At 36.5% G+C, this 25,191-nt stretch overlaps 1 protein-coding gene across 2 annotated transcripts in view; it reads right to left on the bottom strand.

Annotated features, from left to right (window-relative positions):
- Positions 1-4,929, bottom strand: part of LOC138159036 (cytochrome P450 3A24-like) — a 44,244-nt gene extending 39,315 nt beyond the window's left edge. For both annotated transcript variants that reach the window (XM_069085379.1, XM_069085378.1), the window contains exon 1: positions 4,853-4,929. In XM_069085379.1, coding sequence (XP_068941480.1) covers positions 4,853-4,929 — 77 coding nt within the window. The remainder of the gene's footprint in view (positions 1-4,852) is intronic.
- Positions 4,930-25,191: the final 20,262 nt, after the last annotated feature.

Genomic DNA, 25,191 nt, shown 5'->3' with positions numbered 1-25,191 from the left:
TATAATTAAATTCAGTTTTGCTGGGTTAGTCACTATTGGTTCTAAGTGTATGTTATTTGCTTTGGAGAACAGCATATATCACACTCTCTTCTTCTTTAATATAAGCTGCTAAATCTTATAAGGTCCTATCTGTAGCTACTTTTACTTAAATTCTTTCTTTCATAGCATTTACAATAGTTTGCTTTGATTTGGAACCTTTGGATATTGGTTCTGACATTCCTAGGCATTTCCATTTAGACATCTCTTTCCAGAACTGTCTAGCGAATTCATTTAGGCATCTCTTTCCATTCTTGTCTGGTGAATTCTTTTGATTTTTTTTTTGTCTTCAAGTTGAATGAAATTTGGGAAATTTTCTCTTCTGCTTTCCCAAAATATGATTCCTGTGCTCTTTTTTCTGTTCATGGCTTTCAAGTAGTCTATTGATCCTTAAATGATTTTTTTTTCCTTGATCTATTTTCTGGGTAATTTTTTATATGTGAGACCTTATATCATTTTTTCAATCTTTTGGCTTTGTTTTAATATTTCTTCTTGTCTCATAGAATTATTATCTTGTGTTTGTCCTTCCTAATTTTCAAGTAAGCAGTTACTTGGATAAGATTTTGTACCCTTTATGACAAACAGTTAATTCTCTTTCCAAGTGTGTCCTCCAGGACCACTCATTTCTTTTCCAGTTCTTTTCTCTGTCAGGCTTAATTAATTTATAATACCACTTTAATTTAATTCTTTTTAGACCTTGCATAATTTCTTCTAGAAATTCTAATTGGTTTTGTGGACAATCTGTAATTTTCTACAAGGAGAGGTAGAAAGATAGATAGATAGATAGATAGATAGATAGATAGATAGATAGATAGATAGATAGATAGATAGATGATAGCTAGACAGACATGCATATATACACACACATAGACATATGTATGTATGTTGTGTATGAACATATGTTTGTATGCGTGTATATATACGTATCTATACTACTCTTCTCTTTTTGGTTCACTGCTTAGGTATCCTTGGTCTACTTCAGATTGGGTTATGATTTCAGATTCCCCCTCTAAACTCTACCCTGGGCTGGGGGCTGAATCTGTGATCCTCTCTATGCTAGCCTTACTTGACTTGCATTTTGGCTTATGATCTCATTATTCATTTGAAATTACTTCCTCCAATGGCAGCAGCAACAATCTCTCAATTGTGAAATTAAATTCAATGACTTTTTCTCACCCCTTCATTTTGGATGCTATCTCTTTAATATGTCTAATATACTCATGGCTAATTACAAACAGGATTTATGCACCCAGACATAAAAAATCAGTAATCGTGGTAGGATGAGGAGAGATGTAAGAAACCTCTTTCAGGATATCCTCGTGCCACTGCTTCTTCAGATCTAAGTGATCTGGTGGATAGAACACTGGACTTAGAGAGAAGAAATCCTTAGTTCAAATACAGCTTTTGACACTAAGTATATGTGTGATGCTGGACAAGCTACTTAACCTCTGTTTGTCTCAATTTTCTCAGTAGTGAAATGAGGATAATAATAACTACTCTTCAGGATTGTTGTCAGGATCAAATGAGTACATTGTTAAAGTGTGTGCCATAGTACCTGAAATATAGTACATGCTTGAAATAGTCTTTCTTTCTTACCTGTATGTTTCCTCCTACTTTCCTTCTTTCAAAAAAAGTAATTGGGGTTAAGTAACTTGCTCAAGGTTACATGGCCAGTTATTTCTGGGTGTGGTACTAAGTGTCTGAGCCTGGATTCGATCCCAGGTCATCCCGACTCTGGGGCCGGTGCTCTTACTCACTGTTGCTACCTGGCCACCCCCTCCTACTTTCCTTCTTTCCTCAATTTTTTCCTTCCTAACTTCTTTTCTTCTTTATTTCATTATATACTGCAGCATATTCAAGCTCATCATGTACCTATCCAATATGCTTTAGGAGGCCCACAACTTTAATTTCTCAAAGACTTTTGTACTGAATAAGAAGACAGACTTGCTGAAGGTATATTACATTGATAAGGATGTTAAGCAATGGAATCCAAATCAGGATGGTAGATGCTGGGGTGACCCATATGTTTCCATTTTTTGATGCCTTTGAATTCTTTGTCCTAAACCAGAATATATTGTAGAACCTTGTAATTAGATTCACAAAGGTCATATTGACTTTGGATGGGGTTATGAAGACTAGGATACTCTAATACATTGTTGATGGAACTTTAGAATCAAGAAAATATTTTGGAAAGCAATGCCCCAACACATTGTAAGAGTTCCAGAATTGAATATAACTTTTAATCAAACAGAAATCAGCATAAGATATTCAAATTACTTATACACATAAAAATATCTTCATTGGTTCATTATTTTAAAAAGCACAAATAAGGTACATATTTTATTCAAAATTAGCTAAACTATTCATGGCACCTTATCATAATCAAATATAATAGAATCTCCCACAATAATTATAGTTGATATACACAAGAAAATAAGGAATGAACTTTATGAAATGAGGTATAGCAAAATCAGAATGGTTATACCCTTACACCAAAACTTCACCTACATAAAATAGAAAAAGAAAGAAAAAAGGAAAGAATATGGGCTCAAATATGGTAAAAATTTCTAGCAAGCCTGCAGGAAAACTATATTATTTTCTTTCCTTGGTATTTGTATGCTACTTCAGTTGATTCTACTTCAACATAGGCTGAAGTATGGGGTAAGTTTATGGCTGTTGTTTCTAAGGTTCAGTGCATTAAGTTATGACTTTACAGTAGTTTCTAATACACTTTTAAAGACCTTGGTTGCTTTACCATTCATCTTCTCTATATTCAATATTTATATTATTTCCTTATCTAGGCTATGGTTTCCCTTCTTTTCTTGATTAGCATATCTGTTTGCTGATTATAACCTCAATGTAGTAGCTTCCATAAATCAACAATATCATATTATGTTACTTTATATTACATTTGTGTTCTGTTGTTTTGTATTCTTAGGCAGGATAATTTTCTTTCTTAACCTCAAGTTTCTCATCTGTCAAATGATGTTCCATAGACATACTATACCATTTTATGTTATTTTATATTACATTTGGTTTGGGTTGACTTCTTAGGCAGGCTATTTCTCTTGTCTTAATCTCAAATTCCTCATCTGTCAAATGAGGGAGGAAATGAAGGAATGATAATAGATAATCCACAAGGTGTTTCCTAGGTTTTATATCTTATGCTCCTATAAATACTATAATACATCATTACCCTCAGACAGGAATGGCTCAAAGCATCACACACTGGCAGTTCTCACTTCCAGTATGGGACTTAGGATGATAGATTCTCGAGTTTTAGGAGGCTTCAGAGTACATCTTCAGAGTCCCCTCATTATATAAATGAAGGAACTCAGACTCAGCAATTTAATATCCTTGGCCAAGGTCACATAGGTAAATAAACATCAAGAGAATGATCTAAATTAAGTCCCTTTCTCTATAGAATGCATTTGCATTCCAGTTTGCTAGGAGCCTCCTAAGCAAACAGTTTCACTGAAATTTTGGCATGAATGCAGAAGGTTCCCATGGCATCTATTGTTCATATTTCACCACTTCTGTGACTTTCTGGTTTTTTCTGATAACTCTAAGAGAGAAACCTGAGTATTGGGATCATGATATTAAACTATCTCCCTGTTCAATAACAAATTCATTTGTACCTAACTGGTCATTTTTTATATCCAAGTGGAGAACTAACTAAATAGAGAATATTTATTTTCTATTACAGGGAATTTTGAAACTCATAGTACACAAGGGACATAGGAATATCAACTTATATCCTGGAAATTTTTGAATGATTCATGGTCTACAGGAAAAAATAAAAGGAAAATTTGTGAAGTTCTGTGAATTTTCCTGTAACATTTAGCAGTGACCACTGTCTCAACATGAAAGGATATAAACAAAGACCTAAGAAAAAATGTTTATCTCCTCTAGAGCATAATTAAATGATAGATCTTGAAGCCATCAGAAGACTTAAAAAATAAGGAGAGCACATGTTGAAGTTTGGGGTGCTGCAATACCTGCAGCTGATTCACTACCTGTTCTACTGGTATTACAAACCTTGGGTCTCATTAGCTTGTGGGATTGTAACACTAGACATAATTGATCAACTGGTATTTTTTGCACAGAAAACCTTCCATCACTGACATGTATCCATGACATTGACCAGTTTTTAGTTCCCTGCCTTTCCAGAAGAGTGATTAGTTAAACACAATGGATGGAGCAGAACAGGAATGCTCAACTTTTGGGGACACTACCACCCCCAAAGTCTTTGAAAAAGCAAACACTAAAATATTCCATACAGAATCCCTGTAAATCACATCATAGAAAAGACTGCAGTGTTTTCATCAAGATGAGCATTAGCAAATCAGGTGCAATTTTTTTGAACATAAAGAAATACCTTTTAAATTTTGAAAAATAAAATAAAGAAGAAAAATGGAAAGGTAATAAGAAAAAGAGAAAATTGACATGAACTCAGGTTTCTTTCTTTAAGAAAGAAAGTTTGTTTTTTCTGCTTTTAAATTACTTGACCAATACCAAAGAAATAAGCACCAAGTCTATTCTTTTGGGAAAAGACACTATGACCTTTGATCAAAGAGTTTATACCTTTCCCTTAGTACGTTTTCTAGCAAACAATATCAATCCATTTATATAAACAAAGAAAGATAAGAATTTTCAGTTACAGACATCATAAATAACAGATATATTCTTATGTACATTATACAAAGAGTAGGAGACACTAGAAAACAATCATTATTAAATGTCCTGTGACAGTCACAAAGGAGCTGGGTCTTATCCCTTGATAAATTGTAAAAGGAAAAAAAATATTGTCACTTACAGAAACAAGAGAGTCAGGAAGAGAACAAACAGCGCCCAGGTTCCAGCACTTAAGCTTGGGATGATGTTCATTGTCATGCTCTGTAGTCAGCTTATTATTTCTGTCTCTTCTCCTCGTCTCTCTTTGTGCCTTACTTCTTAAAACCTCAGCTCAAGTGCTGTTGTAATTCCCTGATAAATTCTGAAAGGAATATATAGATTGTAAAATGAGGGTGGAGTTAAAGGGTCAACCAATTAAACTATTATACGGTTTGGAACTTTTGTGGTGCCTATACAGATCTTTATCTCTAAAGTCTCAGAGTTCATTCTAATTGTCCTACTGTAGGGAAAAATTTCATGGTATCCTGAAATGGTCACTTAAGTTCAGAATGTAATGATTAACCATTTTCAATAAGTAATGACACAAACATCTTTGGGGACCATCTCCTGTGATCCTGATGCATATCTCACCACTCGACACAGATGGCTCTGGAGAAAAAAGCGTGGCTGGTGACTTTGCCCTGCCTCACTTAAATCCAATTTACTCTCAAGTCATGGCATCACTTCCTGATGTTGTGGTCCTCTTCCAGAATGAAGGGCAACCAACAACAACAATACAAACATCTTTATTCCTCATCAGAAATAGTGGTGACAAACTAGAGGGAAATTAAAGTTTTATGAAGTTTTAAGTACAAATCAGTCTCATGCAACTTTTTTCTTATCAGTTACCGACTTTTTTCAGTCTGTCTGACTGACCATGACCTTATTTGGGGTTTTCTTAGCAAACATACTGGAGGGATTTGCCATTTCTTTTTCTATCTCATTTTACAGATGAGGAACTGAGGTAAACAGGGTTAAATGTCTTGCCCAGAGTCACACAGCAAGCAGGTGTGGAAGGCTTAATTAGAATGTATGTGTTCTTTACCCTAGGGCTGGCATTGTTTCCACTACACCATCTACTCTTTCTCTGAAGCCCTCCAAGGAAGGAGAACCCTTTACTTCCTGAAGCAAGTCAATTTTAATTCTGGGTAGTCCAAATTCTCAGGAATCTGCCACTCCCATTAAGCCATCATTTATCTCCCTATAACTTCCACTGTTGGTCCCAGTTCTGTTCTCAACTACCATGTAAACGAAATCTAATCCCTCTTCATTGTGATAACCCTTCAAACATTTGAAGATAGCTAACATGCCTTCCTAACTTGTCTCTGCCCTAAGCAAAGCATTCTCACTTCCTTCAGCTGATCTTCAGATGATATAGAATAAAGCTCCTTGTCAATTTTAGATATTTTCTTGTTTTTTTAGTGTAACTTCTCAAATGTGGTGGCAATGACTAGCACAATACTTCATACTGGATATGAAAATGGCAAAGGAGAGTGTAACTAACATCTTCCTCATCTAAGACAAGATACCCCTTTTCTTTTTCAATTCAATTTCATTTTATTTTCAGTTTCATATTCTCTTTTTCTATCCTCTCTCCCCCATCCCTACCTTTTGCGAAGGCAGAAGAAACAAAACCAATTACAATCATGTAATTGTAAAAATCAATTAAAATTCAAGAGGACCTGAGTTCAAATCCAGCCTCGGGCACATAATACTAGCCATGTGACCTTGAGCAAGACACTTAACCCTAATTGCCCCTCCAAAAAAAGGCTAAAAACTTTGGGGCAGCCAGGTAGCACAGCGAGTAAGAGCACTGGCTCCAGTGTCGGGATAACCTGGGGATCAAATCTGGGCTCAGATACTCAGCACCACACCCAGAAATAACTGGCCATGTAACCTTGAGCAAGTTACTTAACCCCAATTGCTTTTTTAAAAAATTTTTAAATCAATTAAAATTAATGCAAAACAAAATACCATATTAATCATACCCTCCAAAAATGGAAAAGAGAGTAAAAAAAAATAAATAAAAGCATGCTTCTATCTTCACTTTAGGTGCATTAGCTGTATTCCCCAAAGCTGAATTACATGTTTCATCATGAGTCTTTTGGATGTGATTTGTCATAGTACTTATCAGAGTTTAAGGGATTTTCAAAGTTGACTGTTTTTACAATATTATGATTATACAAATTGTTCTCTTGATTCTGCTTACTTCGCTCTGCATCAATTCAAACAAGGGTTTCAAAGTTTTTCTAAAAACATTGCCTTTCTCCCCTTCATTTATTCATTTATTTATTAGATCCCAAAAAGAAAACTCCTAGGAATATTATAGCCAGGTTGTGGAATTCCCAGATTAAGGAGAGAATATTACAAGCAGCCAGGAAGAAACAATTTGAATATTGCAGAAACACAATCAGGATAACCCAGGATCTGGCAGCTTCTACACTGAGGGATCAAAGGGCTTGGGATATGATATTCCGGAGGTCAAAGGAGCTGGGATTAAAACCAAGAATCATCTACCCAGCAAAATTGAGTATCATGTTTCAGGGGAAAATATGGTCATGCAGTGGAATAGAGGACTTTCAAGCATTCTTGATGAAAAAACCAGAGTTGAATAGAAAATCTGACATTCAGACACAAGAAGAAGAGATGCAAGAGAAGGTAAACAGGGAAAAGAAATCCTAAGGAACTTATCAAAGTTGAGCTATTTACATTCCTACATGGAAAAATGATCATTGTAACTTATGAAACTTTTCTCAGGATGAAAATACTTGAAGGCAATAGAATCATATACACATATATATACATATATATGAGGGTATATGGGCATAAAATACATATGTGAATGTGTGTATATGTGTTTACAGGTATACATAGATAGAGGGCACAGGACCAATTTAATAGTAAGGGATAATACTTAAAAGGTGAAATTAAGAGGTGAGAGAGTAATATAATGAGAGGATATGGGGAGAGACAGAATGGGGTACACATAGAGGTTGATATTCTCCTTGTTTTCTTTACTAAGCTTTATTTTTCAAAATGGCAAGAGAAAGAAGATTACTGGGGGGGGGGAGGATCCAAGACTTATCAAAAGAACAATGAATCTGATTCTGAAAGATAGAAGTCAATCAAGAAACAGTTATTCTGTGCCTGCCATGTGCCAAGCACACTGCTAAGTGCTGGGGATACAAAAGCAAGCAAAAGATATTCCTTGCCCTCAGTGAGCTTACAAGTCAATAGGAAAGTCAATGAGAAAAGAAATCTATACAATGCAAGCTATATACAAGATAAATGGGAAATAATTAACAGAGACAAGGCCCTGGAATTAAGAGATGTTGAGGAAGACTTAATGTATAAGGTGAGAATTGTGTTAGAACTTAAAGAAAAACAAGGATGCCAGTACTCAGAGTAGAACAGTGAGAATATTCCAGGCATAGGGAACAACCAAAGCATTTGCTCGGAGCTGAGACAGAGTGTCTTGCTTGTGGAACAGCCAGGCCAGTGAAACTGGATCAAAGTGTAGGTGAGAAGGAGTAAGTCACAAAAAGAATGGTAAAGTATTAAAGGGTGAGGGTATGAAGAGTTTTAAATGCTAACTAGAGCATTTTGTGTTTGCTCCTGGAGTTACTGGAGTCTACTAAACATGAGTGTTTGATGAACTGATGCAAGATGATATGAACAGAACCAGGAGAACAATTTGCAAAGTAACAAAAATATACTAATGATAATCAACTGTGAAAGACTTAGCTACTCCAAAACAATGATCAAAGACAATTCAAAAGAAACAATAATGAGACTGCTATCCACCTCCAAAGAGAGAAATTATGAACTCCAAGTACAGAACAAAACATATTGTTTTTCACATTATTTGTCTTTTTATCAAGGCTAATATGTAAAGTATATTTTGCATAACTTCACATATATTCTATATTGATATCATATATCACATATAATGATATATGATATATGATATATTGCTTGCCTTCTCAAGGGTTGGGTGAATGAATGGAAGGAGAGAATCTGGAAGATGAAACATGAAATATCAATGTAATTTTTTTTTATTGAAAAAGCAGAAATCAGAAGATATGTCTTATGAAGACAGTGACAATATCTAAAGCACCTGTCTCTCTTCAGAACAGTTCTTTTTATCATGATGCCCTTTTGTTATTTGTAATTTTTAAGAATCTCAAACTAGTCTTGAAAGGTAGAGATTTCAAAAGACTCTCAACAAAGTTTTCTAATATCAGTATTAGTTATATTATAGACATTCTAAACCTTGGATTACTAAGAAATGTGAGAAATGAGACTAGACATATTTTATTGCAATAGTAGTTGACTTAGAATAAAGATTTGCAAATAATTCCTTTTTTCTTTTTATTAATTAAATTTTGGTTTTCAACAATCACTTCCACAAGATTTTGAGTTCCAAATTTTCTCCCCATCTCTCCCCTCCCCCTATCTAAAGGTGACATTTATTCTGATTATCCTTTCCCCCAATCTGCCTTCCCTTCTATCATCTCTCCACTCTCTTATCCCCTTCACCACTACTTTCCTGTAGAGTAAGATAGATTTCCATACCCAATTGAGTGGGTATGTTATTTCCACATTAAGTCAAATCTGATGAGAGTAATGTTCAGTCATTTCCTCTCACTTCACCCTTCTTTCCCTCACTATAAAAACTTTTTCTTGCCTCTTTTATGTGAGATAATTTACCCCATTCTGCTTCTCCCTTTCTCCTTCTCCCAGTACATTCCTCTCTCTCATGCCTTAATTTTATTTTTTAGATAGTATGCTTTCATATTTAACTAAGCCTATGTCCTCTGTCTATAGCTATATCTATATACATATATACACACATATGTATAAGTATGTATATACATGTATACACACATTATATATGTATATATGTGTGTATATTAATTTATGTATATTGTCTCTAACTACATTAATATTGAGAAAGGTCTCATGAGTTACAAATATCATCTTTCCATGTAGGAATGTACATATCAACTTTAATAAATCCCTTATGATTTCTCTTTCATGTTTGCCTTTTTCATGCTCCTCTTGAGACTGGTATTTGAAAGTCAAATTTTCTATTCACCTCTGGTCTTTTCATCAATAATGCTTGAAAGTCCTCTATTTCATTAAATATACATTTTTTTCTCCTGAAGGACTATACTCAATTTTGCTGCTTAGGTGATTCTTGGTTTTAATCCTAGCTTTTTTGACCTCTGGAATATCATATTCCAAGCCCTCTGATCCCTTAATGTAGAAGCTGCTAAATCTTGCATTAACCTGATTTGACAATATTTCAATTGTTTTTTTTCTGGCTGATAGCAATATTTTCTCCTTGACTGGGGAACTCTGGAATTCGGTTACAATATTCCTAGTAGTTTTCTTTTGGGATCTCTTTCAGGAGGTTATTGGTGGACTCCCTCAATTTCTGTTTTACCCTTCATTTGTTGAATATCATGGCAGTTTTATTTGGTAGTTTCTTAAAAGAGAATGTCTAGACTCTTCTTGATCATGACTTTCAAGGAGTCCAATAATTTTTAAGTTATCTCTCCTGGATGTATTTTCCAAGTCAGTTGTTTTTCCAATGAGATATTTTACAGTCTTCTATTTTTTCATTCTTTTTATTTTGCTTTATAATGTCTTGATTTTTCATAGAGTCAATAGATTTTCTCCATTCTAATTTTTAAGGAATTATTTTCTTCAGTAAGCTTTTGGATCTCCTTTTCCATTTGACTGGTTTTGCTTTTAAGGCATTCTTCTATTTGGACTTTTTTTGCGTAGTCTATTTTTTAGGGGAGAAGGCAAGGCAATTGGGGTTAAATGACTTGCCCAGGTTCCCACAACTAGTAAGTGTCAAGTGTCTTAGGCCAGATTTGAACTCAATTCCTTCTAACTCTAAGCCCAGTGCTCTACTTACTGTGTCACCTAGCTGCCTGGGTACTCAATTATTAAGGTGTTATTTTCTTCAGCATTTTTGGGTCTCCTTTAGCAAGTTGTTGACTAGTTTTCATTATTCTCTTGCATCACTCTCATTTCTCTTCCCAATTTTTCTTCTATTTCTTTTACTTGATTTTCAAAATCCCTTTTCAGCTCCACCATTTCCTGCAACCAATTCATAGTTTTTCTTGGAGGCTTTGGATGTTGGAGCTCTGACTTTGTTTTCTTCTGGTTGTATGTTTTGATCTTCTTTATTATCAAAGCAACTACTTTCACTGCCACTTCCACTACTGCCACTGCCCCGGGGCAAGGATTTGACATGCTCCTCTCTCACCCAGGTCTAACAGACATTTCCTACTGACCTTCTAAGCTGTCTTTCATGTTTGTGGGTTAAGAAATCTGAAAATCATCAGAATTGACAGTGATTCAACCCACTGAGGCCTGCTCCAGATTTTCTGGGGTGTCTGATTTGTACTGATGCATTTTATGCTGCACTGCAATCTTCTCTCAGACTGGGTCAACAGACCCTTCCTGTCTACTTTCCAGGTTGTCTTGTGCTAGACATTTGTTTCACTCTGTTATTTTGTGGGTTCTGCTGCTCTAGAATTTGTTTAGAGTTATTTTTACAGGTATTTGGAGGAGTTTGAAGGAGATATACAGAAAGTACCTGCTTTTACTCTGTCATCCTGTCTCCACCCCCATAAAAAAATTCTTTGAGCTCTCTGTGAATGTCCTCAATTATTTCTGTAAAATATGAGGGAAGGTCCTCAGCTGAGAATGAGGAGAGAGGAAGTAATGGGATATGTGAGGGTGGAATGAAAATGGAAGAAGTCCTGTGTAGAGTCTCCTTAGTCATAGAGCTAAGTGGTGTCAGAGATGTGCTTTGCATTCAGGTCTTCCAGACTCTGAATGTAGTACCATGTCCTCTATCTGATGTAACCTAAAAATTTAGTCAGCACAAAGGACTTTTCTAAAAATTTTCAAAGAAGTTATTCTTAAAATTAACTTCACATTTGCATTAATCTCTTATTGAACCCAGAATATAACACCTAAAGAATAACTGAGACAAAAGCCATAAAATTTAACGTTCAGGGAGAACTCAGATGACATATAGTTTAAACCCTCATTTTTCAACTTGGAAACACTAACAATTACCAGCATTCAAAATCCATTTCTGACACATCTTTTTTTTTCTTTTTTTTTTTGGAGGGAGAAGGTAGGGTAATTGGGGTAAAGTGATTTTCCCAAGGTCACATGGCTAGTTTTTGTGTTCATCTGAGGTTGGATTTGAACTCAGGTCCTCCTGACTCCAGGGACCTAGCCACCCCAATTTCTGACACTTCTTAACTAGATGTATAAGCACAAGTCACTTAATGTATATAAGCTTCACTTCCTGGGGCAGCCAGGTAGCACAGTGAGAAAGAGCACCAGCTGCAGACTTGAGAGACCTGGGATCAGTCCCAGCTTTAGATACATAACACCCACACAAAAATAACTGGCTGTGTAACCTTGAGCAAGTTACTTAACCCTGATTGCTTTAAAAATAAATAAATAAACTTCACTTCCTTTCATCCATAAAATATGGGCAATGATGCCTAAAGTCACTGCTTCAAAGCTGCTGCAATAGTTACTGTAGGCAAGGTTGTTGTGAGAGTTTAAGTTACAGGAAAATTATCAAGTTAATCAAGGAACAAAACCAGGATATAAACCAAGTCTTGTGTCCCAATTTGGTGTTCTCTCCAATGTCTCAGCTGACCATATTGAATAACATTTTGCCCTTTTTTAAAGGGGAATGGAAAGTCTGGAACTCCTCTTATTCTTGCCAGTACAATGAGTCATAATGAAGGAAAACTCCATTTAGGAATCATAAGTCCATTGATTCCAACAGTATTTTTAGCAACCTTTTGGGTCCTGCCTGCTATGGGGAACAGCCTGAGATTTTCATTTATTACCACATCTAGGTACCCCGTCTGTACCAGAGCATGCCTGCTTCCTAGGAAGAGAACAAAGAGATTTATGTGTACTAAGGTGATATATCTATCCTTCACTCATTTCATCTTAGTATGAATCTATACCAACTCCAAAGAACTGTAAAAGGAAATAGCAAATAACTTCAATATCTTTGCCAAGAAAACCCCAAAACTATTCATGAAGAATCTGAAACAATTGAAAATAACAAAAACAACAATAAAATACCAATTCTATTATAGGCTTGGTCACCAGATACTACAGTAATACCATCTGGAGGAACACTACAAAAATATTTTTGCTATTGAATCCAGAGAATGTTGGGAATCACTGTAGTGGTCAGTGTGCTAATGAAGTGATTCCAAAATTCTAAGCTGTCAGTGAGATTTGCATCTATATAAATGGTTTCACAAAATGAGATCATTTTGAGCCATGACAAAACTTTTTTTTTTGCTTTTTTGAAGAGGGGAAAGTAGGGCAATTGGGGTTAAGTGACTTGCCCAAGGTCACATGGCTTGTTTGTGTGTGTGTGTGTGTGTGTGTGTGTTAAGTGTCTGAGGCCAGATTTGAACTCAGGTCCTCCTGACTCCAGGGATGGTGCTCTATTCACTGTGCCACCTAGCCACCCCCTCATGACAAAACTTTGAAACCTCAGTAAAAGTAAACTCTGCTGAAATGGATCTATTTCTTTTCCTATTCTTCCAGGTTATCTCTTGGAACAAACCAGGCCAACTAGAAAATTGAGGGTGGCATAGACAAAATTTACCTCAGTCAAATTTACTTTAGATACACTTGAAACCCAAGAAGAGTCCTTCTATATTTCATTGCTCCCCACCTTCCACTTTTTATCATCTCTGCTTATCTTTCCAAAAATGGCTAACTTCTATCTAGACTCTAGAAGCCCTCACTCTCAGCTCACCATCAATGTTGGGGTTCTTTGGAAGTATTTCATGTCAGTTAATATTTTATACCTCCAAGAGACTTCACAACAGGAAAGACTCAAAGTGATACACATGCAATGGTATAATTTAGAACAACTATTTGGGGTTGGGGCAAAGAGGTTTTCCTGGCATTCCTAGTAACAGATAACATAGACAGTTGTTATTTACAAGGACAACTCTGATCATATCTTGTTCTAACACTTCTGTATACTTTAGAGAATATTATACGACTTCAAAAAGAGTATGTGGAAAACACTATTTAGCAGTCATCATCTCTCTCCAAGAAAAAAAAATATATCCTGACAGCCTATAGAATAATAGAGAAAATGGGTAACATACAAAAAATATCTGTTCCCAAACCAAAATGAGACAGAATCTATCCCCATTCACCTGTGGACCCTAAGCTGTTCTCATCACCATTATAAGATCTCAGATTGGGCTTCACCAGATGGTCAATGAAATCTATAGAGAAACTTTTATGAATGTTTCTCCTTTCCATTCCTACTGCCACCACTGTAGTTTGGTCACTGGTCACTGTTTAAATAGACTATTTCAATACATTCTCAAGTCTAAACCCTACCATCACACAGAAATGGCTGTGTTCCCTTAATGGTAATTATTGAGTTTGGTCTAAGAGTGATGGGGACAAGTGATCCTGGTGCATCAAAAAAATGTTCCTGGGTATGGACAAACTCCAATGTCCATTCATAAAATAGTTTATCTTCTGACACCAGGAAGATTTTATAACCCTTGTTATCAGTCACATGAGATACTGAGTGAGAATCTGAGAAGAGGAACAAAAGGAGAGGAGGGAAGAGGGGGGCAAGGAGGACAATAAAAAGGAATGCAAACCCACAGTGTTTCAACAAACCTTTGTTTTTTCAAACCATGACCATGTTCAATAATGGGCAAATTACAGTCAGCACACGTGATTTTGATAAGGCTTCTATAAGATGAGGCAAGTGGGTGAATAAGAAGTTTGAAAGGGGAAATAACCTTCTTACTCCTTGAGTTCCTTCTACATACCACATATTAATTAGTAGTATATAATTGAGTATGTATTTTGTTCCACCTATGAGTTTTTAAATTAGTTGAGAGTTTGCACAGTACCTTTCCTCCCTTCTGCCAGAGACACAGATTAAAGGTCTGGCAAATATTAAATAATAAAATCAAAGGAACAAAAAGTTAAATCTGGAAGGCCACAAAGTGACATTGCTTCATGTTATAAAAAATCTTCAAAAATATTTGACAATTGAAATTGAATGAAAATTAAAGTGAGCTAGGATGAACACCAAGTGAAATGAATCACAAGTTTTGTTTGCTCTACTCTGAGGATAAAGAATGCAACTAATTATAATGTACACATATTTTTATTCCAAACATTGGAGAGAACTACTTAGCATCCATGAATTTTTGTTTCATTGTTCTTTTATTTGATTTAATTTATTCTATAAAATGTCAGTTTCATCTTTTGGAAATATAGTTCAGTCAGTTTTTTTTTTTTTAACAAAGGAACAGGAAATGAAAAGAGCGCTGAAGAAAAAAATCCACATGAAGCTATAGAATTTTATGAGAGATGCTATCATCTTTCTCAGCAGTATAGATGAGTAGATAGTACAAGAGGTAAAGACTGTAATATGGCTTAATCGTTTCATTTTTGACATCATCAATTTTCTGTGAACTGGTAGGGATCAACGAAAAATCCAACAGTGGAAGGTAATCTCTCTCCCAAATGAGGTGTCCTGTGCCCATCCTAACGTAGTCTTCTACGTTAACTGCTTATCTACCTATGACTAATTCAATCAGCAAGTAATTTCCCTGAGTGCTTAAGTCAGTTGTTTTCTGAAATCCCTCCCTTTCTCATAGACAATAATTAAAGAACTGAATCCCAGAATTCCAAGGACTGTGTTATAATCAATCTCTCTATGTTTCCTCTTCTGTTAAATAAAGAGGTTAGGATTGATGGCTTCTAAATTTCCTTCCATCTCTAAATCTATGATCCAATTCATTGAGTTATCTTCAGGAATGTCAGGACCACTGAATTTTTAATTATAAATTTCTATAACCAAATAATGGAAGAGAGTTACTTATTATAAAGTATGAATGGCTCCAGAAAATAGAATTTAATTAACTTTTTGATTTCTTGGACAAAGGCATTATTCTAGTTATTCAAGGAATCAACATTGACTCAAAACAAAGTAGTAGTGATCACATCCATGTTATGGACCCAAAAGATGCTTAAGAGAGAAAGCAAAAAAGCATCTCTTCTTTCATCTCCAAGTAAAGATATAAACTGACGTTCTAAATCACTGATGTCAAAATCAGTAGAAACTGGGGTCACTAAAATATACCAAAAAATACTTGTGGGCCAAATACTGAATTAGAAAACCATGCATTAATATTAACTGTGCCCTATTTGTAAATTTTGCCATCATTTAATAAATTATTTTTCACCAACTGAGTCACAATTAGTGAATGTTGCATGGGTGAAAAGCCTACAACAAAAGTGGTTGAGAAAGAATGGTCAGAGAAATGAGGTGAGAACAAAGACAGGACAGAATCACAAAACAGAGAGAGGAGAGAGCATATGGAAAGAGAAGATGACTAAGTGTGTCAAATGTGGCAGTGGAGTCATTAAGGATTAAAATCAAAAAGAAGCCATAAGATTTGACAATTAAGATAGCAGAGAAGCAAGGAAGTATAAAGAGCTCTTTCCACCAAACAAGTCTAGAAAATTCACCAGGCTGAGGGTGGCTAGATGGCACAGTGAATAGAGCACCAGCCCTGGAGTCAGGAGGACCTGAGTTCAAATCTGGCCTCAGACACTTAACACAAAAACTAGCAGTGTGACTTTGAGCAAGTTAACACAAAAACTAGCCATGTGACCTTGAGCAAGTTACAACCCCAATTACCATCCAAAAAGAAAAAAAAAAAGAAAATTCACCAGGCTGGCTCCAGGAAGCGGGAGGGAGGAATGTCATATGTCCATATGAGTAATTTTCCAGAAAGACATTTAAAGATTTTTATATATGGGCCAGAACTTAGCCCCATGAAACATTCTAACAAGTAAAGACTTTTCCCAAGGGGAATAAAAGGTCCTAAACCCACACTAGGACATTGTGATCTCATGCCAGGTATGAGAACAGGTACCATCTGGCAGATTGTTGCTTCCTCCACCTTTCTGAGTCATAGATCTAGTGTGGACTGTGGAAGAGACCAGTAGCTATATGTGAGGATCAGTCTCAGGACCTATGAATCAAGGGAAAATTTAGAAGTAGACATCAACAATGTGCCCCAGACTCTAGAAAAAGAGTTTGTTCTCAGCCCTAGCTTTTTTGACCATTCTGAAGTGCCTCAGTTCATCAGCAGCCTATTGTGGCTTAGGCCCAAATACAAGTTAAGGACCTGCAGAGCTGAGGACCTCACTGAGGCAGGGGGAAGGAGGGAAGAACTGATGAGACTTTACCCTGGATAAAACCACTTAAAAGTATCCGAAGTTTGTAAGTTCCCTTTATGAGATGGCCTTTGGAGCCTGGAATAACAAAACGACTAATAACTCAAGAAAGCTGCAACAAAACATTCCCTCCAGAATTGTGTAGAAACTGGGCCGAACATAAAGTCTAAAGTCAGGAAGCTGAAAAAAAAAATGAACAAACAAACAAAAATAACTCCATAATAAAAAGGAACTATACTGACAGAGATAATCAAAACACAAATGAAGAAGAGAATAATTCCCCAAAATGTAGAAAGACTCCAAGAAAAACACAACTTGGGCACAAATTAAAATGCAATCTCTAAAAGACATAAAGGAAAAACTAAAGAAGAAACTTTAAAATATTTTTATAAATATAAAAAATATCATTAGTAATTTTGGAGAATTTTTTTTTAATTTTAAAGGCTACGTTGAATTATGAATTGGAAGCCAGACCACAGAGAGTTCAGAAGAAGAAAAGATAAAGAAAAAAGGAATAAAAGTAGAGTCATCAGTTATAAATAGTTTCTCAAAGGGTTTAGCCACAGAGGAGAAGATCCAATCATGTTGGCCTTTATATTTGTTTTATTAATTAAAAAGTCAAGAGAATAGCTCTACAAGAAGGTATTTCCATTTCTGGGAAAAGATATCGAGAAAGAGGCTTAGATAAGGAGCTTCTTCTGATATTTCTTAGGTTCCTGCAGTTGTTGCCATCATAACCACTCTTTCCATGTTACAGACTGGCTTTTCTTTGTTTTCTTCTGTATGTTCTTCACTAAAATATCCCCATATTAGTTTATGATGGGAAATATCTAAATGCCAGATGACAATAGGTACATGAGGAAAACCCAGTTCCAGAATAAACCAGATTTTCCAAATAAGAAGCTTGATAATATTTCATAAATTCATTTCTGTTTTTTAGAATATAAAGGATTATAGAACAATAGAAGTAACAAACCTTCCGGGTCATCTAGTCAAACTGCTTCATTTTAAAGATGAGGAAAGACAGTTAGGGGGGTTAAGTGACTTGCCAGTGGTCACTCAGGTACTAGGCATCAGAGGTGAGATTCAAGATAAGATTCTCTACCTCAGAGACAGTGCTTTCTCCATTTTATCACACACAAAAAGAAAAAATTGGAGGCAAAATATTCCCTCATAGGAAGTTCAAATTTGTGGGACTGTTAATTAGGATTTAACTGAAAAAAAAAAAAACACTGGAAGGTTTGGGTTTTTTTGCTCTCCCCCAAGACTCAGTCTTCTATAATCTAACCAGTGTCCATTGTATAACCTCCTTGAGTTTCCATTTGTAAATGTTGAAAACAACACTGGTCAAATCCTCTTCAGTTAGTCCTCTTCAGCTATGAGACAACACTCTCCAAATTCTCTGCTGGACCAAAATTCTGGGAAGTAAAAGTTAAATGGCAACACCATTCATGTATTAAGCATTTGAACCAGAACTAGAGATCTATTACACTTTCCAGAATATTGAGCTAATTCTTTCTTTTAAAAAAGCTATAATTTATTAACTGACTCTTTTTAGTCCATGCACCTTGTTGGCAAGAATTTTCTTTTCTGGGTTCTTAAAAGTGATGACTATTGGGGGTCAGAGTTAAGATGGTGGAGTAAAAACAGGGACTTGCTTGACCTCTCCCCCAAACCCCTCCAAATACCTGTAAAAAAGGACTCTAACCAAATTCTAGAGCTGCAGAAGTCACAAAATGACAGAGTGAAAAACATCACCAATGCAAGACAGCCTGGAAGGTTGACAGGAAGGGTATATCGCAGCAAGCTGGGAGCAGAGCAAAGTCTGGGGTGGGCTGTGCTGGAACAGACAGGGCTGGAGCAGGCCTCAGGAGACTGAATCACTGGCAGCTACAGCCATTTCCAGACTTCTCAACCCAAAAACACCAAAGGCAGCATAGAGTGTCAGTGGGAAAACACTGTAGGAGCTGGGTGAAAGAGGAGCATGGTATGGCCCCAACCCTGGGACAGAAGAGGTGACAACTATAGCAGCTGCTGCTGCTTCCAGATCTCTGGGCCCATAGACGGTGGTGGATTGAGCAGCCTTGAAGCCTTGGACAGTATATTCACCCCCACCCAAACCCCCTACATTGACAAATAGTTAGAAAGTCAAGTATTTTGCTGGGAAAATGAGCAAACAGTGTTAAAGAAAAAACTTAAACTATGGAATCTTACTTTGGTGATAAAGAAAATCAAAACATACAAGCAGAAGGAGACAACAAAATCAAAGCTCCTACATCAAAAGTCTCCAAGAAAAATATATAAGAAATCAAAATATTATAAAACAAAACCAAAAGAATGAAAAAATAGAGAAAAACATGAAATATCTCATTGGAAAAACCATTGACATGGAAAATAGATCCAGGACAGATAATTTAAGAGCTATTGGACTACCTGAAAGGAATGGTCAAAATAAGAGCCTAGATATCCTCTTTCAAGAAATTATCAAGGAAAACTGCCCTGATGTTCCAGAACCAGAGGAGAAAATAGAAATTGAAAGAATCCACTGACCACCTTTTGAAAGCAAATCCCAAAAGGAAAATTCCTAGGAATATTGTAGCCAATTCCAGAGTTCCCAGGTCAAGGAGGAAATCTTACAAGCAGCTAGAAAGAAGTAATTCAAATATTTTGGAAATACAATCAGAATAACAAAGATCAAGCAGTTTCTACATTAAGGGATTGAAGAGCTTGGAATATAATATTCTGGAGGTGAGAAGAGCTAGGATTGAAACCAAGAATTACTTACCCAACAAAACTGAGTCTAATACTTTATGGGGGAAAGTGGATATTTGATGAAATAGAGGACTTTCAAACATTCTTGATGAAAAGACCAGAGCTGAATAGAAAATCTAACTTTCAAATATAAGAATCAAGAGAGGCATGAAATGGTAAACAGGAAAGAGAAATCATAAGGGACTTATTAAAGTTCAACTGTTTACATTCCTACATGGAAAGATGATTTTTGTAATTTATGAGACCTTTCTCAGATTATGATAGGTGGAGGAAATCATATTTCATATAATATATATATGTATAAATATATATATATATATATACAGAGAGAGATAATAGGTAGGTAGGTAGAGGTGACACACAGGGTGAGTTGAATATGAAGGGATGATATCTAAAAAATAAAATTAAGAGGTGAGAGAGGAATATTTTGGGAGGAGAAAGGGAGAGGTAGAATGGGATAAATTATCTCATATAAAAGGGGAAAGAAAAATGTTTCACAATGGAGGGGAAGAGGGGGTAGCTGAGAGGGAAAGAGTGAACCTTATTCTCATCTAATTTGGTTTATGGAGGAAATAACATACACATTCAATTGCGTATCTTTACCCTACAGGAAAGTAATGGGGAAGTGGATGGGAGGGGGGAGGATGAAAGGAGTAGAAGGGAGGGCAGATGGGGGAAGGGGGTAGTCAGAAGTCAAAAGTCTCTTTTGAAAAGGGACAAGGTAAAAGGAGAAAATAGAATAAGTAGGGGGCAGGATAGGATGGAGGGAAATATAATTAGTCTTAAACAATATTACCATTATGGAAGTGTCTTGCATAACTACACATGTATAACCTATATTGAATTGCTTGCCTTTTCAATTGGGGTGGGGGGAGGGGAGAGAAGAAGGGAGAGAATTTGGAACTGAAATTTTTAAAAACAACTGTTAAAAAAATGGTTTTTACATGCAACTGGGAAATAAGATATACAGGCAAAATAGTATAGAACTCTATCTTGCCCTATAAGAAAGTAAGGGAGGAGGGAGTAAGGGGGAATGGGGGAATAGAAGAGAGGGCAGCCTGGGGGAAGATGTTATCAGAATGCATGTCATCTCAGGGTGGGGGCAAGGGCAGAGATGTGGAGAAAAATTGGTACTCAAAATTTTGTGGAAATAAATGTGGAAAACCAAAAATAAAGTAATTAATTTTTTTTAAGTGGTGATTGTTGTTCCTGAAAGAGTAGTTTTCAAATTGAATCTCTAAAGAAGTTGTTTCCCAGGATAATGACTAAGCTAGAAGCGATACTAGAAGTTGCGGAAAAATTCAGGTGGGAGTAGTTATTGCCTCATGTGGGAATTTTTTTGCCAATGAACTTACAAGGCTAGTAATTTTTCACTAGAGTACTGAGGGAACAGAGTTAAAAACAAAATTCCCTTTGAATCAATGGCTAAATCTGCCACACAGAGTTAATAACACTGACAACCAAAGTGTAAAACATTCAGTTAATACTACTACACACTGCAGTACAATACTGAAGGGCAATTGCACTATGATTTATCTTTGCAAAATCTGAGGATTTACAGAGAATCAGAAGATTCTAGAGCTCAAGATTGCCATTTGACAGATGAGGAAACTGAGGCCTAAAGAGAATGATTGACTTGCCAATAGTCACATAGATAATAAGTATCAGAGCTGGCATTTGTAGCCAAGCCCCCTGAGCTAAGAGCAAATTCTCTTCACACTGTCCAAAATAAGTAAAGAATGCACAGAAACTCATTTTGTATTAAGAAAGAACAGTGCTAAAGAAAGGAAGAGGTGCTAGGACCAGGATTCCCAGGTCCTTAAGGAACTTGTGTGTGTCCAAGATCAGTATCTGCAAAGTAAGGGGGGAAAAGAAAGTCATTAGAGTCAAGGTAAAGACAGAAGACATAAATAGTGCAGTCCACTTATCAGTAATCACAAGGGAAGGAGCTATAAAGTTAAGGTAAGGTAAGGCACTCAGATCCAGATGCCCAAGGGGCACTTCCAGAAATTGTTCATGGCTCCCAGAAACATCCTGAGATATTACACAAGCCAGTTGAGATTCCTTGAAGTCTGAGCTAAGACTCAGAAAGGTCTGAAAGGTTCTGTGCAGAGAATAAGAGCGAGCTGAGACCGGGGTTCAAGATAAATTTAGGTGTGGATTTATCAATTAAGCGCACCAACTGCCTGGAGTATAAACTCAAATCAGGCAGCCCTGAACTGGGGTACAAACAGTACTTGTAAAGGCTAAAACCACAAAAACCACAATTGGGGAGGTGAACTAGCATAAACAATGATGTACAGAAGCCAAGAATTGCCATTGGTTAGATCTATAGCTCAAGGCCAATGACCCAAGGGAACAAGGGTGCAACTTTTCCTGGAAGGGGCGTCCCTCCAGGAACAGGGTGGAGGGTACAGAGTGAAGGAGTGAAGGGTCCTTGGGTGATGGGGACAGGCTAGGGGTCATGTTCTGGGTAAAGGGTGTGGGGTCCCTGCTTGGTCAGCAGGAACAGAACAGGGTGGTCTCTTCTTAAGATAAACTTGTACCATAACCCTGGGACTGATCCTTGTACATAGTGATGCTATACAGAATGCTAATTCAGAAAGTAGGGGGTTAGGGGACTACACCTTGGGCAATACCCAGGACTATGCCTTAAGCTGTTTCAAGCTATTACAGGGTGTAGGATAGAGACAAAGACAAATACAAAGGGGCTTAATGGTGGGCTCCAAATCCGGTGGCATGTGATTTGTGTTTGGGCACAACAAAACAACACATTAGGTGTATTAAAACTAGGCAAGTCTCAAGTAAACCATCTTCAGCATTGCTACTGGAATATATTCCCCTTCTATCTGGACTCATTCCATCATCACTACAGCTGAACTCTATTGTGCTAGGACTCAGACTCTCTTGCTAGACTAGACTTCGTCCATGGTCAGTGCACCTTACGCACAACCAAACCAGCTCAGGACATGAGTGTCAGACGTGAAGCCCTCTTCTCCAGCTCTGATGTCTCAGACACCTGATCACTCATCTTTAGAACCAGAACATCAGACACCACAATCACAGTTTCCAATATCTTTCACTCAGCTTAATGACCCAGCCCAACAACAAAAACTTAGATAACACGTCTCTTACTGTTAGGACCTTCTATACAGAAGAACTGTTTACACCATCCCTAATGTCCCTCCCTCCTTGATACTAGAAAGAGAAATGACTAATAACTATGACTAGCATACTCCTGTTACTTACTCTACCATCTCATAGAGAATTCCCACCTCACTAAGAAAAAAATCACCACTTGCCTTATCACTATTTCCCATTCTCTTTTCCTTACACATTATTGTCCTATCCCTCTCAGACAGCAACCAGCTCTGCCCACCTCTCCCGTTATGTCCTGTGGATCTGCATTCTATTATCAACACATTTCCCTTCATCTCCTGGGTCCTAGTGCCCTCAGGTATACTAGTTCTGGTGGAGGACTCAGTATTCTCCTCCCTTGTCCCCTGTTACCTCTCCCAGACTCTTCCTCGGGAATCACTTAGCAACTTGTCCTCCTTTAAATTTCACTCTTTTCAGATATATCTTACCCAGTCCTATTCAAAAAATAATTGTACACTGGATTTTCTCAAGCACTTCAGACGCTGGGTCACTCTTCCTCTGCAATCTAACCCTGCATTTATGCTATGTGACTTCAATATTCTGTTTGCCCCCAAAACATCCTGGCCTCACTATTCCTTAATCTCAACATTCCATCATTTCCCATCAGTCACATAAACAGATTATCACAACCTTGATCTCATCATCACCCCAAGTGTTCCACTTCTATAGTCAAGAATTCCAAAATTATTTATCTGACCACATTTTATAATTCCTTTTCTCTCCACATCTTTTTTTCATAATCTTATTCTTCATATTTACCCTTGAACTCTAGTCCATCCACCATTCTGTATCTTTTTAGACTCACTTTTGTAAAATATAATAATTTTATATTGACAAGCATTTTCTCTTTCCATCTTCAATGCATGTGCGTGCACACATGTTCACACACTCACACAGACTGAAAAGATAAAAGCAAAACCTCTATAAAAAATAAATAGTCATGAAAACACATCCTCTGATTGCCCATATCCAAAAATGGATGTCTCCCTCTGTAAAACTAGTCCATCACCTCTGTCAACATTATAAATGGACAGAATTCTAAATTATAGGTACTTTGGGATAATGATTTATCTTAATGAGGATCAAAATTCTTAACTTTTTCAAAATTGATCATTTTTTAAAATAGCATAATGCTAATTATTCTCATGGTTCCCATCACTTTGCAACTGGTCAAAAGTGAAGTTCAAGTCAAATCTTTCTCCCATTCTTTCTCATTTGTTTGGATTTCTACCTTCACCTCCAATTATGGGATATGGTCCCTCCATTCCTCTTCTTTTCTTGCCCAGTATATTCATTCCCTCCTCCCTTTCCTTTCCCCTTGAAGATAATCAAAACATTACAATAATCATTCCCAAGATCTCCATCTTATTTGGCCTTTCTATGGTGCTATAGTTCTTGTGAGATATTGCATTCTATCTCTCACCCAATTGGAAAGCAAACCCTTCATCCCTAAAAGACTTTAGTCTTTTCCATTTGCTAACCTTTTTTATATTTCTTTTCATTCTCATCTTTGTAGTTTAATCTGGTCTTTTCTTCAAGCATGCTCTATTTCTATATTTCATCATCAGTTCCTTTACTCCCAGTATAATTATACTGTTTTACTGGGTAAGAAATTCTTAGTTCTAAGTGTATATCATTTCCTTTGGGGAACACCACATACTACACTCTCTACTCCTCTTTAATGTAAGCTGCTAAATCTTACAAAGACCTGTCTGTAAGCTATTCAGTCCTTAAATTCTTTCTTTCTTAGCATTTGCTTTGCTTTGGAACTTTTGTATATTGGTTCTAATATTCCTGGGAGTTTTTATTTAGACATCTCTTTCCAGAACCATCCAGGGGATTCTTTCAATTTTTACTGTGCCCTCTAGTAACTAGGTTCTAGTTCAGGGGTGGGGAAGCTGCTGCTTCAAGGCCACATATAGTCATCTAGGTCCTCAAAAGTGACCCTTTGACTGAATCCAAACTTGACAGAATGAATTTTCTTAATAAAAGGATTTGTTTAAGTAAAACTTGGACTGAGTCAAAAGATCACACCCAAGGACCTAGAAAGCCACGTATCACCTAAAGCCACAGGTTCCCCACCCCTGGACTAGTTGAATGAGATATAGGAAATTTTATCTCCTGATTTCCAGAAATATGATTCCTGCACTCTTTTTTCTGGTCATGGTTTTCAGATAGTACATTGATTCTTAAATGATCTTTCCTTATTCTGTTATGAAAGTCAATTTATATATATAT

The sequence above is a fragment of the Petaurus breviceps genome, unplaced genomic scaffold (assembly GCF_028583685.1).
Source record: "Petaurus breviceps papuanus isolate PSGF00001 unplaced genomic scaffold, PetGlider_PUasm1.0 175, whole genome shotgun sequence".
NCBI classification, from domain to species: domain Eukaryota; kingdom Metazoa; phylum Chordata; class Mammalia; order Diprotodontia; family Petauridae; genus Petaurus; species Petaurus breviceps.
Note: the sequence above shows the minus strand (reverse complement) of the source record. Positions and strands in the feature narration are given on the sequence as shown.